Source organism: Anser brachyrhynchus (genome assembly GCF_964034855.1).
Source record: "Anser brachyrhynchus genome assembly, chromosome: 15".
Lineage (NCBI taxonomy): Eukaryota > Metazoa > Chordata > Aves > Anseriformes > Anatidae > Anser > Anser brachyrhynchus.
Window position 1 is genome coordinate 15487333 of NC_137733.1, and position 17931 is coordinate 15505263.

General features: G+C 46.4%; 1 protein-coding gene across 5 annotated transcripts in view; it reads right to left on the bottom strand.

Moving 5' to 3' along the window:
• CACNA1H (calcium voltage-gated channel subunit alpha1 H) overlaps nt 1-17931 on the bottom strand; it is a 229638-nt gene that overhangs the window by 32068 nt on the left and 179639 nt on the right. For 3 of the 5 annotated variants that reach the window (XM_080556039.1, XM_080556041.1, XM_080556043.1), the window contains 11 exons: nt 16667-16757; nt 14324-14532; nt 12301-12735; nt 11503-11603; nt 10971-11094; nt 10763-10831; nt 10468-10652; nt 8002-8128; nt 7283-7408; nt 6478-6567; nt 5435-5648 (listed from right to left, as the gene is read on the bottom strand). In XM_080556039.1, coding sequence (XP_080412165.1) covers nt 5435-5648; nt 6478-6567; nt 7283-7408; nt 8002-8128; nt 10468-10652; nt 10763-10831; nt 10971-11094; nt 11503-11603; nt 12301-12735; nt 14324-14532; nt 16667-16757 — 1771 coding nt within the window. The remainder of the gene's footprint in view (nt 1-5434; nt 5649-6477; nt 6568-7282; nt 7409-8001; nt 8129-10467; nt 10653-10762; nt 10832-10970; nt 11095-11502; nt 11604-12300; nt 12736-14323; nt 14533-16666; nt 16758-17931) is intronic. The other 2 variants (XM_080556040.1, XM_080556042.1) reach the window with 1 other exon arrangement.

Consider the following 17931-nt stretch of genomic DNA (forward strand, 5'->3'; position numbering starts at 1 on the left):
GCTGAGTGCAGCAACCCATGCAATGTCCATTAGAGGAGATACTGCTCATGCGAGGCTAACGGTAATGAGCAGGGGTGTGCAGGAAGGACGGGTGAGCTTCTGCTCTGGGTGATGCTGGTGTTAGGCTGGGGCCATCCCATGAAGGCACAGGGTTTGCAGCAGGGTGAAAGCAGTGAGAGAGCAGCCACATAACTTCACTGCAGCTCTGATCCCCTCCGAGAAGGAAGGGAGGCTGCGTGTCAGAGCTCCAAGGCCCCCAGCTCGGCTGGGTCACTTCATTCCTGGTCCCCTTAGGATCAGGAGCTTCACTTCAATCATCAGTGCAACAAGCGGTGCTGGCCTCCTCTCAGTTCAGACACACATTTGCACCACTTATGAGATTATACCGTCTTATTCTCACCAGTTTGGGTGTAAGTGTTCACTGCACACACCTACTGCTATAGCCTGCTCAGCCAGAGACCTGGGCTCGGCAGGAGAACTGTACGAGGAGAACACCGGACCGTGGGGACGTGGGCACAGCAAACGAGGGAGATAGAATACATCCTTAATTACAGTAGACAGAATGCAACCTGTGCCTGGTTGCTCCAGGGAAATGGTTCCTGGGATGAGACTCCAGTCAGCCAACTGGCAGACATATATCAAACACAGATGAGCATCCTCTCAGCTGCAGCTGACAGTTTGAGTTGGTGGAAACACGGGAGGGAAAGGAGACACCATCAAACACAGACAAAAGGAAAACCACAGTCCTGTCTCGCCCCCACTTCTGGATGTTGGCTAATGCTTGGATCTCACCTCTCTGAAGAATATTTAGACTTCTTTGCTTGTGATTTTGCTGACATGAAAATGAATGAAGCACTGTCTCCTAGCTAAAAAGCATTTAGGTTGGCATTACAATTGCTAGCTAAAGCTCCTCCATTATTCTCCTCTGCATGAAACATTAGAAAGCCCTAATGGGTTTATAAGCATGCTTGGCACAGAGTAGCTCTGTACCTGCAGCTGCCTGGAAAAATAAGCAAGATGGTTTGATAATTCCCTAGTTGGAAATATTAAACACTAAGATATGCAGCGCCTGAATTTTTAGTTACAGCTCAAATGTTTCTGCTGGATACAGAGATGGCTGTGGCATTGAGAGGATGGGCTAATTTAAATACCACTGTGTGCTGCCCATGATTGCTCATCCCCAGGGAGAAAGGCTTACAGTCAGTGCTCTGACAGGCATCTCTGTCGGGTCTTAAAACAAAACCAGCCTCTTCCTTCTACAGTGCCCAGATGCTCAGCTCTGTGTTGGGAAATGCCAGTCGGAGGAACATGGCTGTGGCCACACTCCTCTTGTGTGGAGTGGAAATCAGGAACTTTCTCAATTCTCAGCTTTTGGGGTCTTCCCAGGGACCCATGACCTGCTGTCAGTCCTGCAAGACACTCTCTTCTCCCCAGCTAGGGCCTCTCTGGGCTGTGTCAGATGTTCGGAGTTTCCAGCACTGTTTTCGGCACGCAGTGTCACCCAGACCCCGCTCACAGCCCTTGAAGCCCAGGGTACTGCCTGCATCTGACCTGACATCAGCGACTGCTGGCTTCCCAGCAGATACAGGCGGGTTGCGTTTGGCCCCATGTCCTGAAGGCAGAGAAGATCAAGCTGATCCATGTGGTTTTAATCAAAAACTTTAATCTGGGGAGGCTGGTTTCAGTCTGTGTCTTCTGAGAACTTCATTAAAAGGTTAGGAGCTGCAGGATGATTAAATTACAGTTCACTTATTTACATGGTGGATTTAACTGATGGAGGTAGTGACTGTGTCAGAAAAATATTCTACTTTATCTTCAATTTTTACCTTCACATGAAAAACTACACCATGCAGTTCTGCCTTTAAAAACACATCAAATACATTTGTACAGCATATTCTACACCCTGCCCTCTTTCTTCAATGTGAGCACAGTTAACCTGGCAAACCCACTGCCTTACTGCAGTGCTGGAGTGCTATTGTATGTTCTTTGCACACCAACGGTGCCTGCAGTGCGTGGACTGCAAAAGCAAATTGCACTCGCAAAGTGATGCTGTCCTTGCCACATCAATGCAAGAGGAGAGGGGGACAGGGACTGAGAAGCCCATGTCACCAAGGAGCCCCAAAAGGGCACTGCCAGGACACAGGTAACAAGCAGTGGGGCAGCCAAGGGCACCAAAAACTGGAGTGTGACTTTTTGACTGGCCAAACCCATGCAGTGGGGGGCTGTTTTGCCGTGCCCTGCTGCTCGCCGCTCTCAGCACTGGCCCTGGCTGCTCTCAGCTGGGTTTATCACAGCCTGGCCATAAAGGCTGGGCCCTGCAGCCCGAACCAGACACAGATATCCAGGACTTTTGATTTTTAAGCTCCACAGGCCTGCTGCCTGTGGCTGAGGACAGACTGAGCACTGCTCTCTGATCCTGGACCAGACCTGCACAGCCTACCATTCCTACCTTGGTTGGGGCTCTCAGGGCGCTGACAAGCTGAGGTTTAAACCGTTTCCAGGCCTGAGTTGCAGCCTACTATGCCTACATGGTGCATTTCTCTGTGTGGAGGTACCTATAGATGCCCAGAGACCTAAAATACAGAAATGGACAGGGTTGCTACACACACAGGATGTTATTACAGGTAGGTAAGAGGACAAAACGACAAGGTGCCAGGCAGACAGGGAAGTCCAGATGGGTGGATGCTGCTCAGATGGTATATTTGCTAGCTATGCTGGATTCTACTCCTGTTAACTGCCTTAATTCTTCCTTTCCCTATGGTCTCTTCAGGCTAAATGCTAGAAATGGCAGCTGAAGGAAAAGCACGGCTTTCTGCTAGGCTTTCCACTGCAGTTGCCTTGCTCCTCCGCAGAACCACTGGTCTCCTGCGTGTCATCCTGTCTCACAGGATGGTGCACCCATCCCTCTCACTCACTCCTCCATGCGGGTGATGAACACAGCGCTGGGGCACACGAAAGGCTGCCCAGCCTGCCCTGTGTCACCACGCAGCGTCCCACGGCAGCATGCACACACCAACACTCCAGCAGAGACTCACCGCCACGCACGGCACCAACCACATCTCCCATCTTTCTGAGTCTGCCGCATTTTTTTTTTTTTATCAAATCCAATCGTCTTCTACATCACCCAGGAGGTGAAACACCCTCCCATTTAAACAAACAAAAACATTAAAATGTAAATATAATCCCCAAATATGTGTATCTGATATTTGAGTTTGCCCTATTAACAACTCAGATTTGGATGCCGAGCTCTCCATGCTGAACAGAGGCAGGTAGGAGACAGATGCTCTGAGGTAACCTCCTGGAAGCCCTGCACATGACCAAATGTTCAGACCCTCATTTGCTGAATTGCACTTGATCACCTTCCAGAAAGCTGTCCTCCTCCCTGTGTGCTCTCAGTGAATTCCTACAACCCACATCTGTGTAGTGCCTGGGTCTGCAGCCTGAAACATGTCCTTGACTTGATCCTATCTTTATGTAGCTGGATAAAGAGGGACGCTGTAACCACGTCCATCACTTCAACAGGGACTGGCTCTTTTCGGTGTCTGAGCAGTGAGCCACAGACAGGCTTGTAATAAGATTTACTCACTAATCAGGGACAGCAATGAGCTGTGCTTAAGCTACCCCTCTATACCTGTGCTTCAATCTATTTCCTGTAAGGACGCTTTATGTTCTCCGTTTGCATACAAGTTATTTCTTTGCATGTAATGTTTGAGCTTATCTGAGCGTCTCCTTGGGTCAGCACACGGGGGTAGAAATACTGCATAAGCAGAAGGACTCCTGAGAGCCTGAAACTGATTTCTCATATTGTGCTTGAAATGCTGCCTTCAGGGTTTCCACTTCTAATCCTAGCTGGAACTTCAAACTAAAAAAAAATGAAACGGGAAAAAGGAAATGAAATTGCATTTCAACTCTTCTGAATCTCTGAAGAGATTCAACGTCTGTTTGCGGCTGGATAGTTTGATCTAGGCTTCATTTTAACCCAGCTACTTCACTCACAACTAGCTAAAATGAAGTGGGCTCAGCCTTTAGTCTGGTGTCAGGTCAGTCTGTCATTAAGGCCCTGTGGAGACCAGGGTGCAGACATTGGTGCTGAGGTCTCCCATGACTCTAATAAAGAGAAGCACAAGAGCAGAATTGGAGCTGCAAGGGACACAGCTGCCTGCCTTCTGATTCGAGTGTGGATGGATGGAGGAAATTGGCTGGGGATGAGGTTTCTACCAGCAAAACCTCTGATTGCTATGTCCTTACAGCCAGACAAAAGACTATTCAACCTAAATGCAGTTTTCCCTGCTCAGAATGGATACCTAAGGCCTGATGTCTGGGAGACAACTAGCCGTTTATCACAAGGAGATATTAGGTCCTTACAAGAGATTACACAGAGAAGCACAGTGCTAGGCAAAGAGCCACAGGGCTTATGTGGCAAGTGGGGCCAGAAGTACTCAGGCCCTCATCCCTGAATAAGCTCAGCTTTGATCACAGTGGCTAGGCCATGTTCTCTTGCTTACTTCTGCAAAATGCTTGCCAGCATCTAACACCAGCTATCCCTGTTTGCTAAAATGGTCTGGGAAGTTACAGTGACTGTTTTCCTGGCAGTTCCCCTGGGAATACCCAAGAGAGGCTATAGGTCTGTTCTTGGTGAAGCCCACCAAGGAGCAGTGGAGGCGAGCATCAATACATGAGAAACTCTGGGAAGGTCTGGGCCAGGAAAGGAGCATATGCTCCAGTGTTTCTCTGGTCTGGCTTGATCATCCTACTGGATCAGTCCCAGCACACTGCTCAGCACAGAAGGGCTCCCACCAGCCTGTAATGGGGCAAGCATCTCTTGTAATGGACATCTTCCAAAGAAGGCTTTTCTGGACAGCCCCATCTCAGGGCTCAATTCCTTTCCCCAGGGCTGCTGGTATGTTCATGCCCTCATGCATCATGTTTGTGGCATGCGGGGCCATGCGCTAGGACGCTAAAAGGCATCGCAACTACTTGGGCTAAGAAAAGGATTAATAAATCAAACCACCACCATCCTCAGATGCAAGCGGCACATTAAGCCTCAGGGCTACCCTCAGGACTGGCCTTCACGTGCACGGCAAGCATTTCAGCTGTTTACTCACTGCATCCCTGAGTCGCACCACGAGCTCCTGCTTGGTGCCGGGGAACCTTAGGGACACCTTTGCCTTGCAGAGCACGTTAGTTCCTGTTACAGGACTCTGCTTGGAGAGCATTTGCTCCCCAGCCAAGTAAACAGGTAATGCTTTACGTCAGGCTTGCAGAAGACAATTCCAGGGTGTTGGCAACCTGAGACTTAAGGTACCGCCAACAAGGTAACGAAGCAAAACAGCCTCTTGAATCCCATGGAAACAAAACCAAAGGAAAATGAAAGTCTTGCTTTGGGAGCAGGCAGGGCTCAGAAAGATTTTGGTTTGTAACACAGTCTACCGACCAGACAGGTATATCTCCTTACTCCTGCGCTTTTTCTCCAAGCGTCTCAGACGCTTCTCCTCCCGACGCCGGGCCTCCTCTGCCTCCTGGTGCTGTCGGCACTTGTGGAAGTTCTCCACCACCACCCCCACAAACATGTTGAGCACGAAGAAGCTGACGATGAGCAGGAAGGAGATGAAGTAGAGAAGCATCCAAGGGTTATGGTTCTGGATGGGCTGGTGAGGTGGAGAAGAAAATAATGAGAGAGAGAAGTGGCATAGATAAGATGTGTATAAGTCAGGATATTCGGCACCGTGTAACAGGACAGCCCGGTACACTTGTGTGGAGAGGAGGAGAGGGCTGGAAGGAGTTAGGAGATTTTTCTCAAAACAGTTTCCTCTCATTCATTTTCTCACTAGCTACATTTTACTTTTGTTGTGAAACTTGCCGTAGTCCCTATAATTTGGCTTATGGGATTTAATTATTTCAGCATTTATTTCACATAGCTTAAAATAAATCTCAGTGGATCTGTATCATCCCACCTGGGAGATCATTTTAGGTAAAGAAAGGCTCCAGCTTATTTTTTTGAGATGAGTGTTCATTGTTTCTCACTTGTTATGAGACCTTCAGAAGCAGAAGAAAATTAAGCGCAAAGTGTTACTGCAGCTACAATGGGGTAACTACTTCTCATCTAAGACTTTTGACTTACCTATGCGTGTCTCACAGCACACAACCTTAATGTCTTTTTCATAGCAACCCTGATTGTTTCCCTTTCCATGTGAGTTTGCTCATATTCATCTTGCCTTCCATGGAGTCACAGTGCAATGGCACACGTGGGCCAACTGAAGTGCCATTATTTTGAGTAAAATCCCCATCAGTAACTGTGTACTACAAGGGGTGCAGCCACTGTAAAAGCTACTCAGTGGAGGATGGAAACCCTTGGCAGTCTGATGGGCAGTCAGGACCTCAAGTAGGTCCCATAACTCTGCTCCTCCCTGGGACTTCAAACACCAATCAAGTATGTGATTTCTGACAGCAACACTTCTGGACTCTGCAGTACATTACCTGTTGGTCAATACCCACAGCATCCAGACCATCATACATGATGTTCACCCAACCGTCTTTGGAGGAGAGGACAAACAAGGACATGAGGGCCTGTAAATGAAAAGCAGAGAAGACTGGTCTTGCATTTTCCCAGAGAAGAAACTACTAACAGACAATGCTCAGCAAAACCAAACCACAGCTCATAACACATCATCTTCCCTGGAGCTGGTGAAGAAATGCAACATGTGGTTTGATTTACCTGTTTGCATACCTGGCTTAAAACTATAGCTGAGCAACCTATGGTCAATAACATTCATTTTCCCTCACATATAGGCTCATTTTTGCTCAGCCACATCAGGCTGTCTGGTCACCTAAGCATGATTAAAAATCAATATGCCAGGCTGGACAAATGTCATGAGGTTTAATAAAGTTTAACAGATCCCAGTTCCTACTACGGACTGTTGCTTTTCAGCCAGTATAAAACACCTTTTTTTTTTTTTGGCAAACCTAACAGCTAGCAGCCAAGAGATTCAAAGTGACAGTTGAGCTCCATACACAAGGGATTGCATGCAAAAGCAGTGCTTTTAAGACAAAATTCTCCTAAAAGCAAGGAATTGTATAACCCTAGGAAGTCCGTTTGCAAGACACATTGAGAGGTGACCTGATACATTCTTACCCTAAATCACGGTTGTTTCTGATAGATGAGTAGCTGTGCTGTTCTTAGAAGCTTCCTCTGTTGGAGGTTCTACACCCACTTCAAAGAATATGTTTTAAGTGCTCATTAATTAAAAATTGGTAAAGAAAATTCCTGCAACGAGGACTTTACCTGTCCCAAATTGTCAAAATTGTACTTCCGTCGAACCCATTTGTAGCGTGCGTTAGTACAGTCAGTCTTCGTAGTGATGTTCTTCACGTCAGGACCATCACAGTAGTAGAATTTGCCTTTAAAAAGCTGTATTTGAGAAGCAACAACAACAAAAGAAAAAAAAAAAACAAAAAAGGAGCAGCTATGGAAAGTCTGTTCCTCTGATTTATCTTTCTGTCCCCTGGTAGAGTTTTTTTCCATGTTCAGATTCCTTTTCTTTCCTCCCAGCTCAGATGCCTGTCTTAACACACACAGCAGGAAACCACCTCTGGTGAAAATTCAGGTACTGAGACATACGTGCTTATTGCCTCAGATACAACAGAAGAAAGGTGATCCTGCAGGCCTGCTTTGTCTTGATGGGAGGATGAGAATCTCCCATATAGAGGAAGAGCTAACATACGAATCCCAGCACTCAGAAACATGAGACTCAGAATTTGGCTTTTCCTTCTCCTTCCCAGGGAGGTCTGTTCTTCTAAACCTGTGGACCTTCCAGTGAGAAGATGTCAACCCCACCCCAGAGCATCTCATCTAGAGCCTGGCTCTTCTTTCCTAACAACTAACTGAAATGTTCCCCTGGGGAGACTTAAGCTCATTATTTCCACCTTAACCCCAGGCGGTGAGAAAAACCTCTCTTTTGCAGCAGTTGCTTACATAAGGCAGTGGTGAGGGAAATACTCTACCTGTACCCCTAAAATCCCAAAGATAATGAAGAAAGCACAGCAGATGAGAACGATATTCCCAATAGGCCTCAAGGAGGAGATCAAGGTTTCTACCACCAGCTTCAGACCTGGGGCTCTACTGATGACTCTGAAAAATGCAAAACAAAAAAGCTTTTAATTTTTATTAAAATTTCCTGTTATTATATGGTTGCTTTTTCACCTCTGCTTGAGCTTCAGTGAAACTAACAAAACCCCCCTCTACCTGCAGGCAGCATCCAGAGATGATTACTGACTTATTTGGACAACCAAAACATCCAGTTACATTAGATGGAATTAAAAAGTTTAAGACATCCTGTTGGTAGGCTGTTGGGCAACTGCTTACTAGCAACAGTGAGGAGGGATTACTCTGTATGGGCAGAGTATCATGGAGGTTCCCACTATAGGGCTATTTGCTCCTCGGCCAAGAGGGCTGGGCCCCTCTGACGTCTCTGTGATCCAACCAGAGGGACACACTCCATGCAGGAGCCTGCTTTCTAACACCATGAGTGAACAGCTTTGTAGTGGCACTAGAGAGCATGTCCTCTTAGTGTAGAGCTAGAAATGGAGGCACAAGTGAGGTCCCTGAGAAGGGCTCATTGGAAAGGCAGGTGAATGCCAGGCCCCCTGGCCCCCAGGGAAACAAGGCCCTAAAGCACGTGTCTGTCTGCCTTCCCATCAGTGGGATTACACAAGCCCTCAAAAGCGAGGCCTAAGCGCTCACCTGCCCCGCTGGCCTGCGCCTGGTAACAACATTTCAAACAAAGTAATTTCCTAATTAGTTCCTGAACTGACTCTTTGCCAACAGGGACTTGCGACCAACAGCTCCACAGCCAAAGGGTCATCCCATTAAAGAACAGCGGTGCTTGCTTGCTGTGAGGCGATGAGAGGCCAGCCATGCTCTGAGCACAGCCTGAAGCGGGTTTTGGGTATTACGGAGAGCAAGTGTTTCCCTTTTCTGTTCAAGTGCCTGGAGAACAGCTCTCCCATGGGTGTCTGAAAAATGTGTTTGCACACAGAAGTGTAACCAGCCTGAGCAAGCTTTTCTGGGAAGCTGGGTGTTTTGACTGAAAAACATCATTTTTTTTTTTTATTTTTAGGAGGGGCCTGTAGAGGGGAGAGAGTACGAATCCTTGCAGATAGTCTGAGCTTGCATGGCTAATGAGGCTTTAATGCCTGCCAAACAGAGAAAATAGCAGAGACGCATGCTGCAGGGACAAAAGGTTTCAACAGGGTCTTGTTTGGCAGTATATAACGTGGCAGCCTGAACTGCACCTACAAAGTGTTAGGAATGGTCCCCAGAGGAATCCTAGGAGAGGCTGTGATAAGTGAAGCCAATGTGAAGGGTGACGAATTCCCCTCTATTAATAGGTTCTGCCCTAGTTATTCTCTGAGACCAATTCCCTTTTTTCCCTTACGTTTGCTTATGAGCCGCCTGTGCCCTGATTTCTGTTCCCAGTTATGTGTGTCAGACAGATGCCCCGAAGCCCTGCCAAGCCACGGCTTGTCCAGGGTGACCCAGAGCAGCTCCAGTGAGCCAGCACTGCAAGGGAACCCCCATGCCACCAGCAGAACAGAGTGTGGGAGCAAGAAAGAGGACAAACACTCACAAAGCTACTTGTCAGCAAGGAAATGCAGAGCAGCAGACAAATAGCTCTTGCTCTGGCAGTCACGGGCCTAAATAAGATTGCCTCTTCCTATTACTCTCATAAGCAAGCAGCAAGCAGCTTTTCATCAGAAAGCCTACAGGCCTCTGGAGGTGCCTATCTTATTTCCACTGAAATTTCATGAAAAAAGGCTTGTGTTTCTTGCTGAGCAGGATAGAAATAGAACAGGAGCCGTAAGCTGATAAGAATCCCCCAAGCATTAACGCTCTTTGTTATTGCGTCATTGTAAACAAAATACAAATTCTTTTTCCTTTTCTCAAATAATGAAAGCATCTTCCCATCCTCTTCCTAACTGAGAGCTAAATTGTTTTGCAATGATCGTAGATATGCAGGCACGGGAGAGCAGGTATAGACGCTGGAGCTTATCAAATTATCATCAGCATCTGTTCAATTGCAAATTCTTTCTCAGCCAACGCGACCTCCTTGCTCGGGAACGACTATGAGGTTGCACAGCTTAACAAGGAGCCAGACTGCTTTGTAAAACGGTGATAAAAATGCAGCGTGGAGGAGGCATTCAATGCACTAACTGCCTGAGTATGATAACACCACTCTCTCCAAACTCCGTTCACTCTTCTCCACACCAGAGAAGAGCAATTATATTACAACTAATTTCACTCTTTTCAAACAGTTTCACTAGATAAAAGCTCCCCAAAGGTGATTCTACCCATACTGTGTTTCAGCTTTGTGTGTTATTAAGCAAAGTCTTGAGGGATCATATGCATTTTTTCAAATTCCTTGATTTATCAACACAAAATAAACTTAGTCACCCTATCCATGAACATACCGGAGAGGTCTCAAGGTCCGCAGAAGTCTCAAAACACGAAGGACACCGAGGATCTTAGCTCCGCCTGCTGATGCCATGGAGACAATAATGTCAATGATAGATACGAAGACCAGGACTCCATCCAGAACGTTCCAGCTGCTCTGTAGATAGGTGTTCTCCCCAGAGAAAAAGCCAAGAGCTACTACCTACAGCCAGGAGAAGAAGGACATTTAAATCTGCACCAGGATCGTAACTATGTCAGATTTTCAGTCTTTGTCAGGCCTCACCATGTGTCATAGGATGGAGATATAATTACCTTAACCATCATTTCAGCCACGAAGATTGCAGTGAAGATATAATTAGAAACACTCAGGAATATCCTTTCCTTTAAAACATAAGCAACAAAAGGCAGCATGTTATTTGAAGAGGTTAGAAAACAAACATCTTTTATTTTACAGGGTCTTGCACTGACAAGACTAAGATGTGCTTGTGAGATCAAGGAAGAAAATGACTCAGGTGCTCACCGTGCTGTGTGGGTCTATGTCTGGTCTCTCCAGCGCTATAGTGATGCAGTTGAGAAATATGAAGACCAGCACCACATGATCAAACATTTTGTGGGCAATGACCTTCTGGCACATCACTCGGAACCTGTAGAAATGATGGAGAGAAAATATCCTTCAGATATTTGGGTTAGCAAGAGACTCCCACCTTAGTGGCATGTTCTTGAAAGCCACCAGCGTCAGCCCAGGTGGTGAACTAGTCTCTTTCTACAAGTACAGGCTTCAAGCATTACTACCGATGGTTAATGTAAAAAAGATGTAATAATGGCTATTATTAATGGTTAAACCGTCCTTCTTCCCAGACAGGCATAGAGTGACCCATGCAACAATTATGCCCACAACTAACAGAAACATTACTTGAAAATCAGGAGTCAGATTTCTAAAGCTCTCAGTGCTTCTGCATCAGAGGGATCTTTCCCAGGGGAAGGTCAACTAAAAATGTAATATTCCTTTACTGCAGAACACGTCAGGCTGGCCTTTCCCTATAACTTCTTACCGATTCTGTGGGGAAAACAAGTAGAGGGACCAGTCTTCGTGACTCTTGCACCACTCTGGTTTGTAGGGCTCGAGGACTTTACGAATCCGGTAGCAGTAACTCTGGATAGAAAAGAAGAAACACCTTTTCTTCCTCTTTTATTTTCCTGCCTCTTCAGCTTCCACAGTTTTTCTGTGAAAGGGGGCAGTACCTGGCATTTCATAGTCCCAGCATTTGGGACAGAGACAGAGCAGGCATGGTGGAGGGTTGTCATATTTTTAGTGAAACAGGGAGAAAAGGAGTGGAAGAAAGGGGCTGTTTTTACAGTGAGATATGAACACGACAAATCAAGACTTCTCGGAAGTTATCATTTTGAGATCCAATGTTTTGTCAAAACCAAAAAGGCCTCAAACAGTCAAAAAGTTAAATAGTGTAGAGAACACTCTTTTTGGACTTTTAAGCCTTCAAGATACAAGTTGGCTCCTGTGAGCAAAGACATTAGCTAGCTTTTGTGACCTACAGCTAATTTTTGTAGACATCCTGACAAAGACAACCTCAGCCAGTCAAAAAAAAACCATGCAAATGCCTGCACATCCCCTTGCAGTTTTACTTTGTTAGAGACCAATGCAATACAACAGACCACACCATTAGCTTGAAAGTCTTTTGGGAACCAGAGGCCCTTCCCTCAGGTTTAGATTCATTTTTTTTATACCAGCCATAAGGCACAAACACATCTGAGCCTGAGCTGGACTTTTAATCCACCTTCTTGGAGTGGAAAAGCCACTTAATGCACGAGCACCCAATTTCCCCTTGACTCACATCCTCCATGTCATCCTCATAGTCCATGGCCTCCTCCTTATGGCCGTCGATGCGCAGGAAGAACTCACTGGGGACGTGCACCATCTTGCCATTGCAGTCCTGGTACTCAGCAGGCAGAACTGCCATGGGGCTGATGCTGAGCGAGTGGCGCATGGTGGGCAACTGCAGCAGCTCGGGCAGGTCCAAGGAGCTGCGGTAATCCAGGGACTCTGCCCGGCGGTGCAGGGAGGGCCTGCTGACAGTGCTGGACTTGGCATCGTCAGAGTCGTCGTCTGTGCTGCCTTTGCCCTCCCCGGAGAGCAGGGACTCTCTTTCTCCCGACTGGTTCTTTTTCTTGAGGCTCGGGGCTCTGCCCAGGCTGTTCCAGCTTGAGCGTCGACTTCCCCAGTTGCTGTTAGTGCCCCAGTTGGCACAAGGGGAACTGCGGAGGCTGGACTGAGAGAGGAGAAAGACATTTGAGGGTTTGCTTGCAGGAGGAAGTCACAGAGTACGGCATTTTGCCCAGACTGGAAGACCCTTCTTGTTGCAAGGCATGTCTTCCCCTTCCAGCTTTCCTTACCGCTCCAATTTTACCATGCCAATGCCTTGAGATGGGAGCCAAGCACCCAGCTGTGCCCACACTGAAGGCACTCTTTGAATTACACCCGTAGCACAGATACCAATCCTCTGTGCTGCCTGATTTCCTACTGTCTTGTCAACATCAATTGTGCATAAAAACCGAACCCAAAGACACTAAGTGCCAAAGCAGCATTTTCTTTCCTCAGGTCCAAGTTGTTTCAGCACACAACTTCCCTGGCTTCCAAATGGGTGCTGGCACCTGAGTCACCCAAGTGTCTGTTGGAAACTGTGCCCAAATTTGCATTACTTTCTCTTCAATTTGCTGCACAAGGAGGTGGAATGAATGTCTTTCTCACAGCAAATTTCTGGCAACGATCAGTGTGTCAATGCACTTTGGTTGGCAGGTGGTTGCCACGATAACAGCACTTAAGGTCAGAGCAGAAAATCTAGAAGGAACACTCTTTTTCCCTCCATGGCTTCCTCCTAGCACAGAAACAAGGCAAACTGCCTTCCCCCTCCCCAGTGCTGGCCAGCTTTCCTCTGACTGCTTCATCTTCCTTTGGCTGGTGGCACTGACGTGCTCTCAGAGAAAGAATTCAAACCATGAACCACCCTCTCTAGCAACTCACAATCCCATGAAACCCCAAGGCAAATAACAGTCATCTCTATTTTCTTTTCAAAAGCATTACCTTGACTAAGCAGCTTACCAAAGGGGATAGTGGCTCTGTCTCTGTGTGAAGTACCTTCACGGTCCACTGCCTTGATTTGAACATGATATTGCAGTTACAGAGCAGAGGAATAGGATAGATAAGCAGCAGCAAAAATCCACTTTGTCTATTAAGTCTGCTCCCTCTGTTTTCACAGAGCTGCCCTCCCGCTCCCCTGTTGCAGGCAAAATGCAATCAGTTGCCAAAGCAGGCAGTTCCAGCCAGATCTCTGCTCCGCGAGCTGTGCCTGGTGGCAATCAGTCTGCTCACACCTTGCTTCCTCTATTTCCCCTCCAGCAGGGCTGCCGTACCATAACTGGGGCTCAGCTGCTGGGGTGGTTGGGACAAATCCTTCATTTCCCATGACATGCAGTGGATTCCAGCTACAACCCTAAAACACTGTGAGGGAAAGCAGACTTTGTCCTGCTGCACAGGAACACCAGGAGCTCCATAGACTCACTGACCTTGTCTGCGATGTTGTCACTGTCTTGCCACAGTATATCACACCCGTTCAGTTGTCCTTCTTGAATCTTTTCTCCTCCTGCCCTTCCACGTATTTTTCATCCCTATCACCTTCTCCATTTCCTAGCAGTGCATGCACAGTGAGGCACACATCAGCTAGCACTGCGGAGTTGTGGCAGTACCAGAAGCACCAGCAAACATCAGAAATCACTATGTATATAGATATAAATGTATACACACGTCACTTGTGCTGCTTGCAAGCACTTGAGAGAGATTCTTTAGCCATGAACACCTACCAAGGACTTCTGATCGTAGCTCATGGGATCTATTGAAGCATTACTCCCTCTCCTTGAGTCCACAAAAGTATGCACTGAATCCATGTGTGGGGAACACTTTGGCGTGGGCATTGGCGTGGCAGCTGTGCGCATGATGATAGGAGGTGGCATGCTTCCCCTGCCCTCCAGGTGCCCATTCGGGGTGACAGCAAGTGAGTACATCTTCATCTCTGGAGAGAAAACACATGGTGAATGCAAAGCTAGAGCTACAGAAACCACTCTTCAAAACAGACATTACTCCTTGGGTCTTCTAGGAACTCTGCCAAATGGAGATGAAATTTTGTGGGCAATATTAAGATTAACCCACCACTTTGAAAGGCATAAGGCAAATGTCACAAACTTTCAGGGGGCCTTCAGCCCTGCCTTCTTTTGCTCAGTGTTTCTGGGGATTGGGAGATTGGAGTTGCAGTTTTTTGGGTCTGGGAGAGAGTTTCCAAGGAAAGGACACTGAGGACTAGCTAAATTCACCCTATGAAGTTAATCTCTTCTCATTGACATAATCTATGGGACAGAGATTTTTATGCAGTTCTGATGTGCTCTGAGTTCCTCCATGTGGAAGGCACTAAGCAAACATCAGTCACTGTCTTTAGTTATCTGTTCAGAGGACAGGAAATGGAAACGGCTTCTAAACATCTCCACGCCTAAAAGAGTAAACCTTCTGTAACAGAGAAATCTCATGGTACAGCTCAGTGGCAACTGGAGAAAGCATCTATTTTACCTGCACGGCAAGTATGGACTGCAGCAACTGTCTTCAAACTGAAGACAAACCAGATGTAATGCCTGTAGCTCTGTGGAGTGCAGTAACACCCAAAACCAAAAGCCTAGTTTCAAACACATAAGTTAAGCTGAACTATCCCCAGTGTTGCTGGGCTTAGTGGATTCTGGTTTAATAACTGCAGAATCGCAGTCCTAGGGAGGGGGAAGGATGGGACCATCTGTGATCAGCAGGAAAGATGAAAGAGTCTGCAGTGAGAAATCCAAGTAAGCACATTACCCCTGCTATTTTTCCTCCACAGGCTGCTTTTGTAATGCAGCGTGCTTCTATTGTATCATCTGTTTAGTTGCTGGCTTGCGCACAGATATCTGATCTGCACCACAGAAGTCCCTGGGAACATTGCCACTCACTTCGAGGGGTGGAAGATCCAGCTCAAAATTTGCTAATCTGCAGTACATGTTCCTCTCGCCAGTGTATCTGTTTACAGACCAGTGGCAACGTAATAGAATTGTTAATGTCCGTACGCTCTTTAGTCACCGGTTGGCACCTAGGAGGCTTATGGAGACACACAGTTATTCACAGACATTGACTGACAGCGAGCTCAGCCCTGTTTTCTATTCTTGTACTATCTGAGAAGGTGAAAATATCTCTTTCCCCTAGAACTCTCTTATTATTTGAAATTGTCCAGCAAATAGTTGGTGCAGAGAAAATTTAAGCTGTGGATTTTCCTGCCAACTATTTGCAATGGATATTCATCTCATCGTTTGGTGCTTGGGACTTGTTGCTTGATCTGCAGATCCAGCAGCTCCGTCACCTTCCTGTGATCTAGCTCTGTCTCATCTTCCTCAACAAATCACTTCTGCCCCTTCTTCAGCTGAATTCCATCTGCTCACTACAATCAATATAATTTCCTTAGCTGAAATGAACCCTTGTTCAGAAGCATTTAAAGTAATCCTAACAAAAGCCCAAGCTGAAAATAAAAATACAGAGGAACTAAGCTGGCTCTCGTTTACCATTGTGCCATTCACTCTGTTTACATATCCGATCCCTTCCTTTCCCCTACCTAGCTGCAAACTCTACAGAGTGTAGAGCTTGTCACCTACTATTCCATGTTTATAATGCAGTAGTACAATGTGGACTTATTTCCCATCAATCATCAGGCTCTCCTGTAACACAAATAAACTGCAACACTTCCATCAATCAAACCTCACCTACGTGCATTTGTGTGAAACCAAAAGAATAGATGAGAACATGACTGATTTGAGAAGAAGACTTTTTGAGAAGTCGTGTAAGAATATTGCTGTCAGCAAACCATTCTGTGGTAACGATACAGAAGAAACGATGAGACAAAACTAAATATTACACTATAGCTGAAATTAGAAAAACATCTGTTTAAAGGAAATATCAGTGCTCATTTAGCTTTCCCAACATATTTTGCGTAGTGACTCTGTTAACATAGCTATCAGATTAATTGTGAAATGAAAGGGATTCTTCTACTTTCTCCTGTAAATTTCCAGGAAAGGACGATTGCAGAGGCTGAGTTGTAGCACAACTCAAATTCATGAGAAAACACAGAACCAAAATCCTACCTGTTGCTCGAAGGTCTTTCAGCTTCTCAAAATCATCATCGAAATTGGCAGATGTCTTGTCCTCATCTGTGTCTGACCTATTGGCATCCCCCTGCAGAGAGGAGAAAGGAAATTAATGGATCTGATTCATTTACACTTTAGCACAAAAGCCATTTGGATTATTTAGCAGCTCAGAGACACATTTGCTTCTCATGGTTAATTAGAGCATGGCCCAAGAACCAGGAGAGCAGAATGCAAAATTCCCTCTACATTGCCCTGGGGAATGACCCCAGGGAAGTCCCACTTGTTTAGTTTTGTTTTCACGCCTAGACAGAAAGGATGATGTTGTGATTGCAACTACTGTTCCTGCAATGTCGTTGCACTTCCTTTCTTGTGCCCAGCCTCACCAAACACTGTGTCCCAGGGGAGAACATGAAAGTGCAGATGTAATCAGAAGAGTGACTAAGAAAAACAGCGTTGTGGGGTTCCATATCTACTCTCTCCATGATTCCAGATGGAAGCACCTAGGTTTTAATATCAAAGGATGCAAAACGATTTTTCTTCTTTATCACTTCTTTGTCATCACTGCAAATTTGACTGAGATGTGAAAACCCAGCCCTAATTTGCTTCCTTCTCACTGGCTGGTAATTGAGATTATATTGGGAAATCTCTTGGCAACGTTGAAGCTGGGGTAGAAGGGAATGAAGCCAGCTTGCCTGGAAGCACAGCATCATCCCAGGACAGACAACAACAGCCAACCGCCCAGCTAGACTGGCTTTCCTCCTGGAAGCTCAATTATGTTCCTCGTTCACAACTATCCGCCTCTGCTACCAAAAATGACCTAAATAATGTACAAGCCTAGGACAGAGGACCTATTGTCAGGTTCTCCTCTGCTGGTGAGTCTGCAGAGAGAAGGGGTTCCCGCAGGCTATTGGCATGACTGGCTTGAGCCATCAAGACTGCAGAAAAGCTGTGCAAACTGGTAGCAAACGGCTGGGTTAAAGCAGCTGGTCCTAGGAGAAGAAGCAGAGTTCCTTAACTGATGCCTGAACAAATCACCATGGTTTCTAGAGATACGGTGCTCAAGTGTCAGCGAACTTAATTTCATCTGTGATGTATTGCTGACTGGTGCAGCCAAACAGACAGGATGACTGAAAGGCTTAAGCTCCCTTATTCATCTTCTCTGTTTTGGAGCAGAAGCACTAGCACAGAGTAGCTGAAAGACTTGCATAATTTTGGAAGGTTTGTCTGCTTCTCCGGAGCAGCTCTGGGGTAGATTTCAAAAT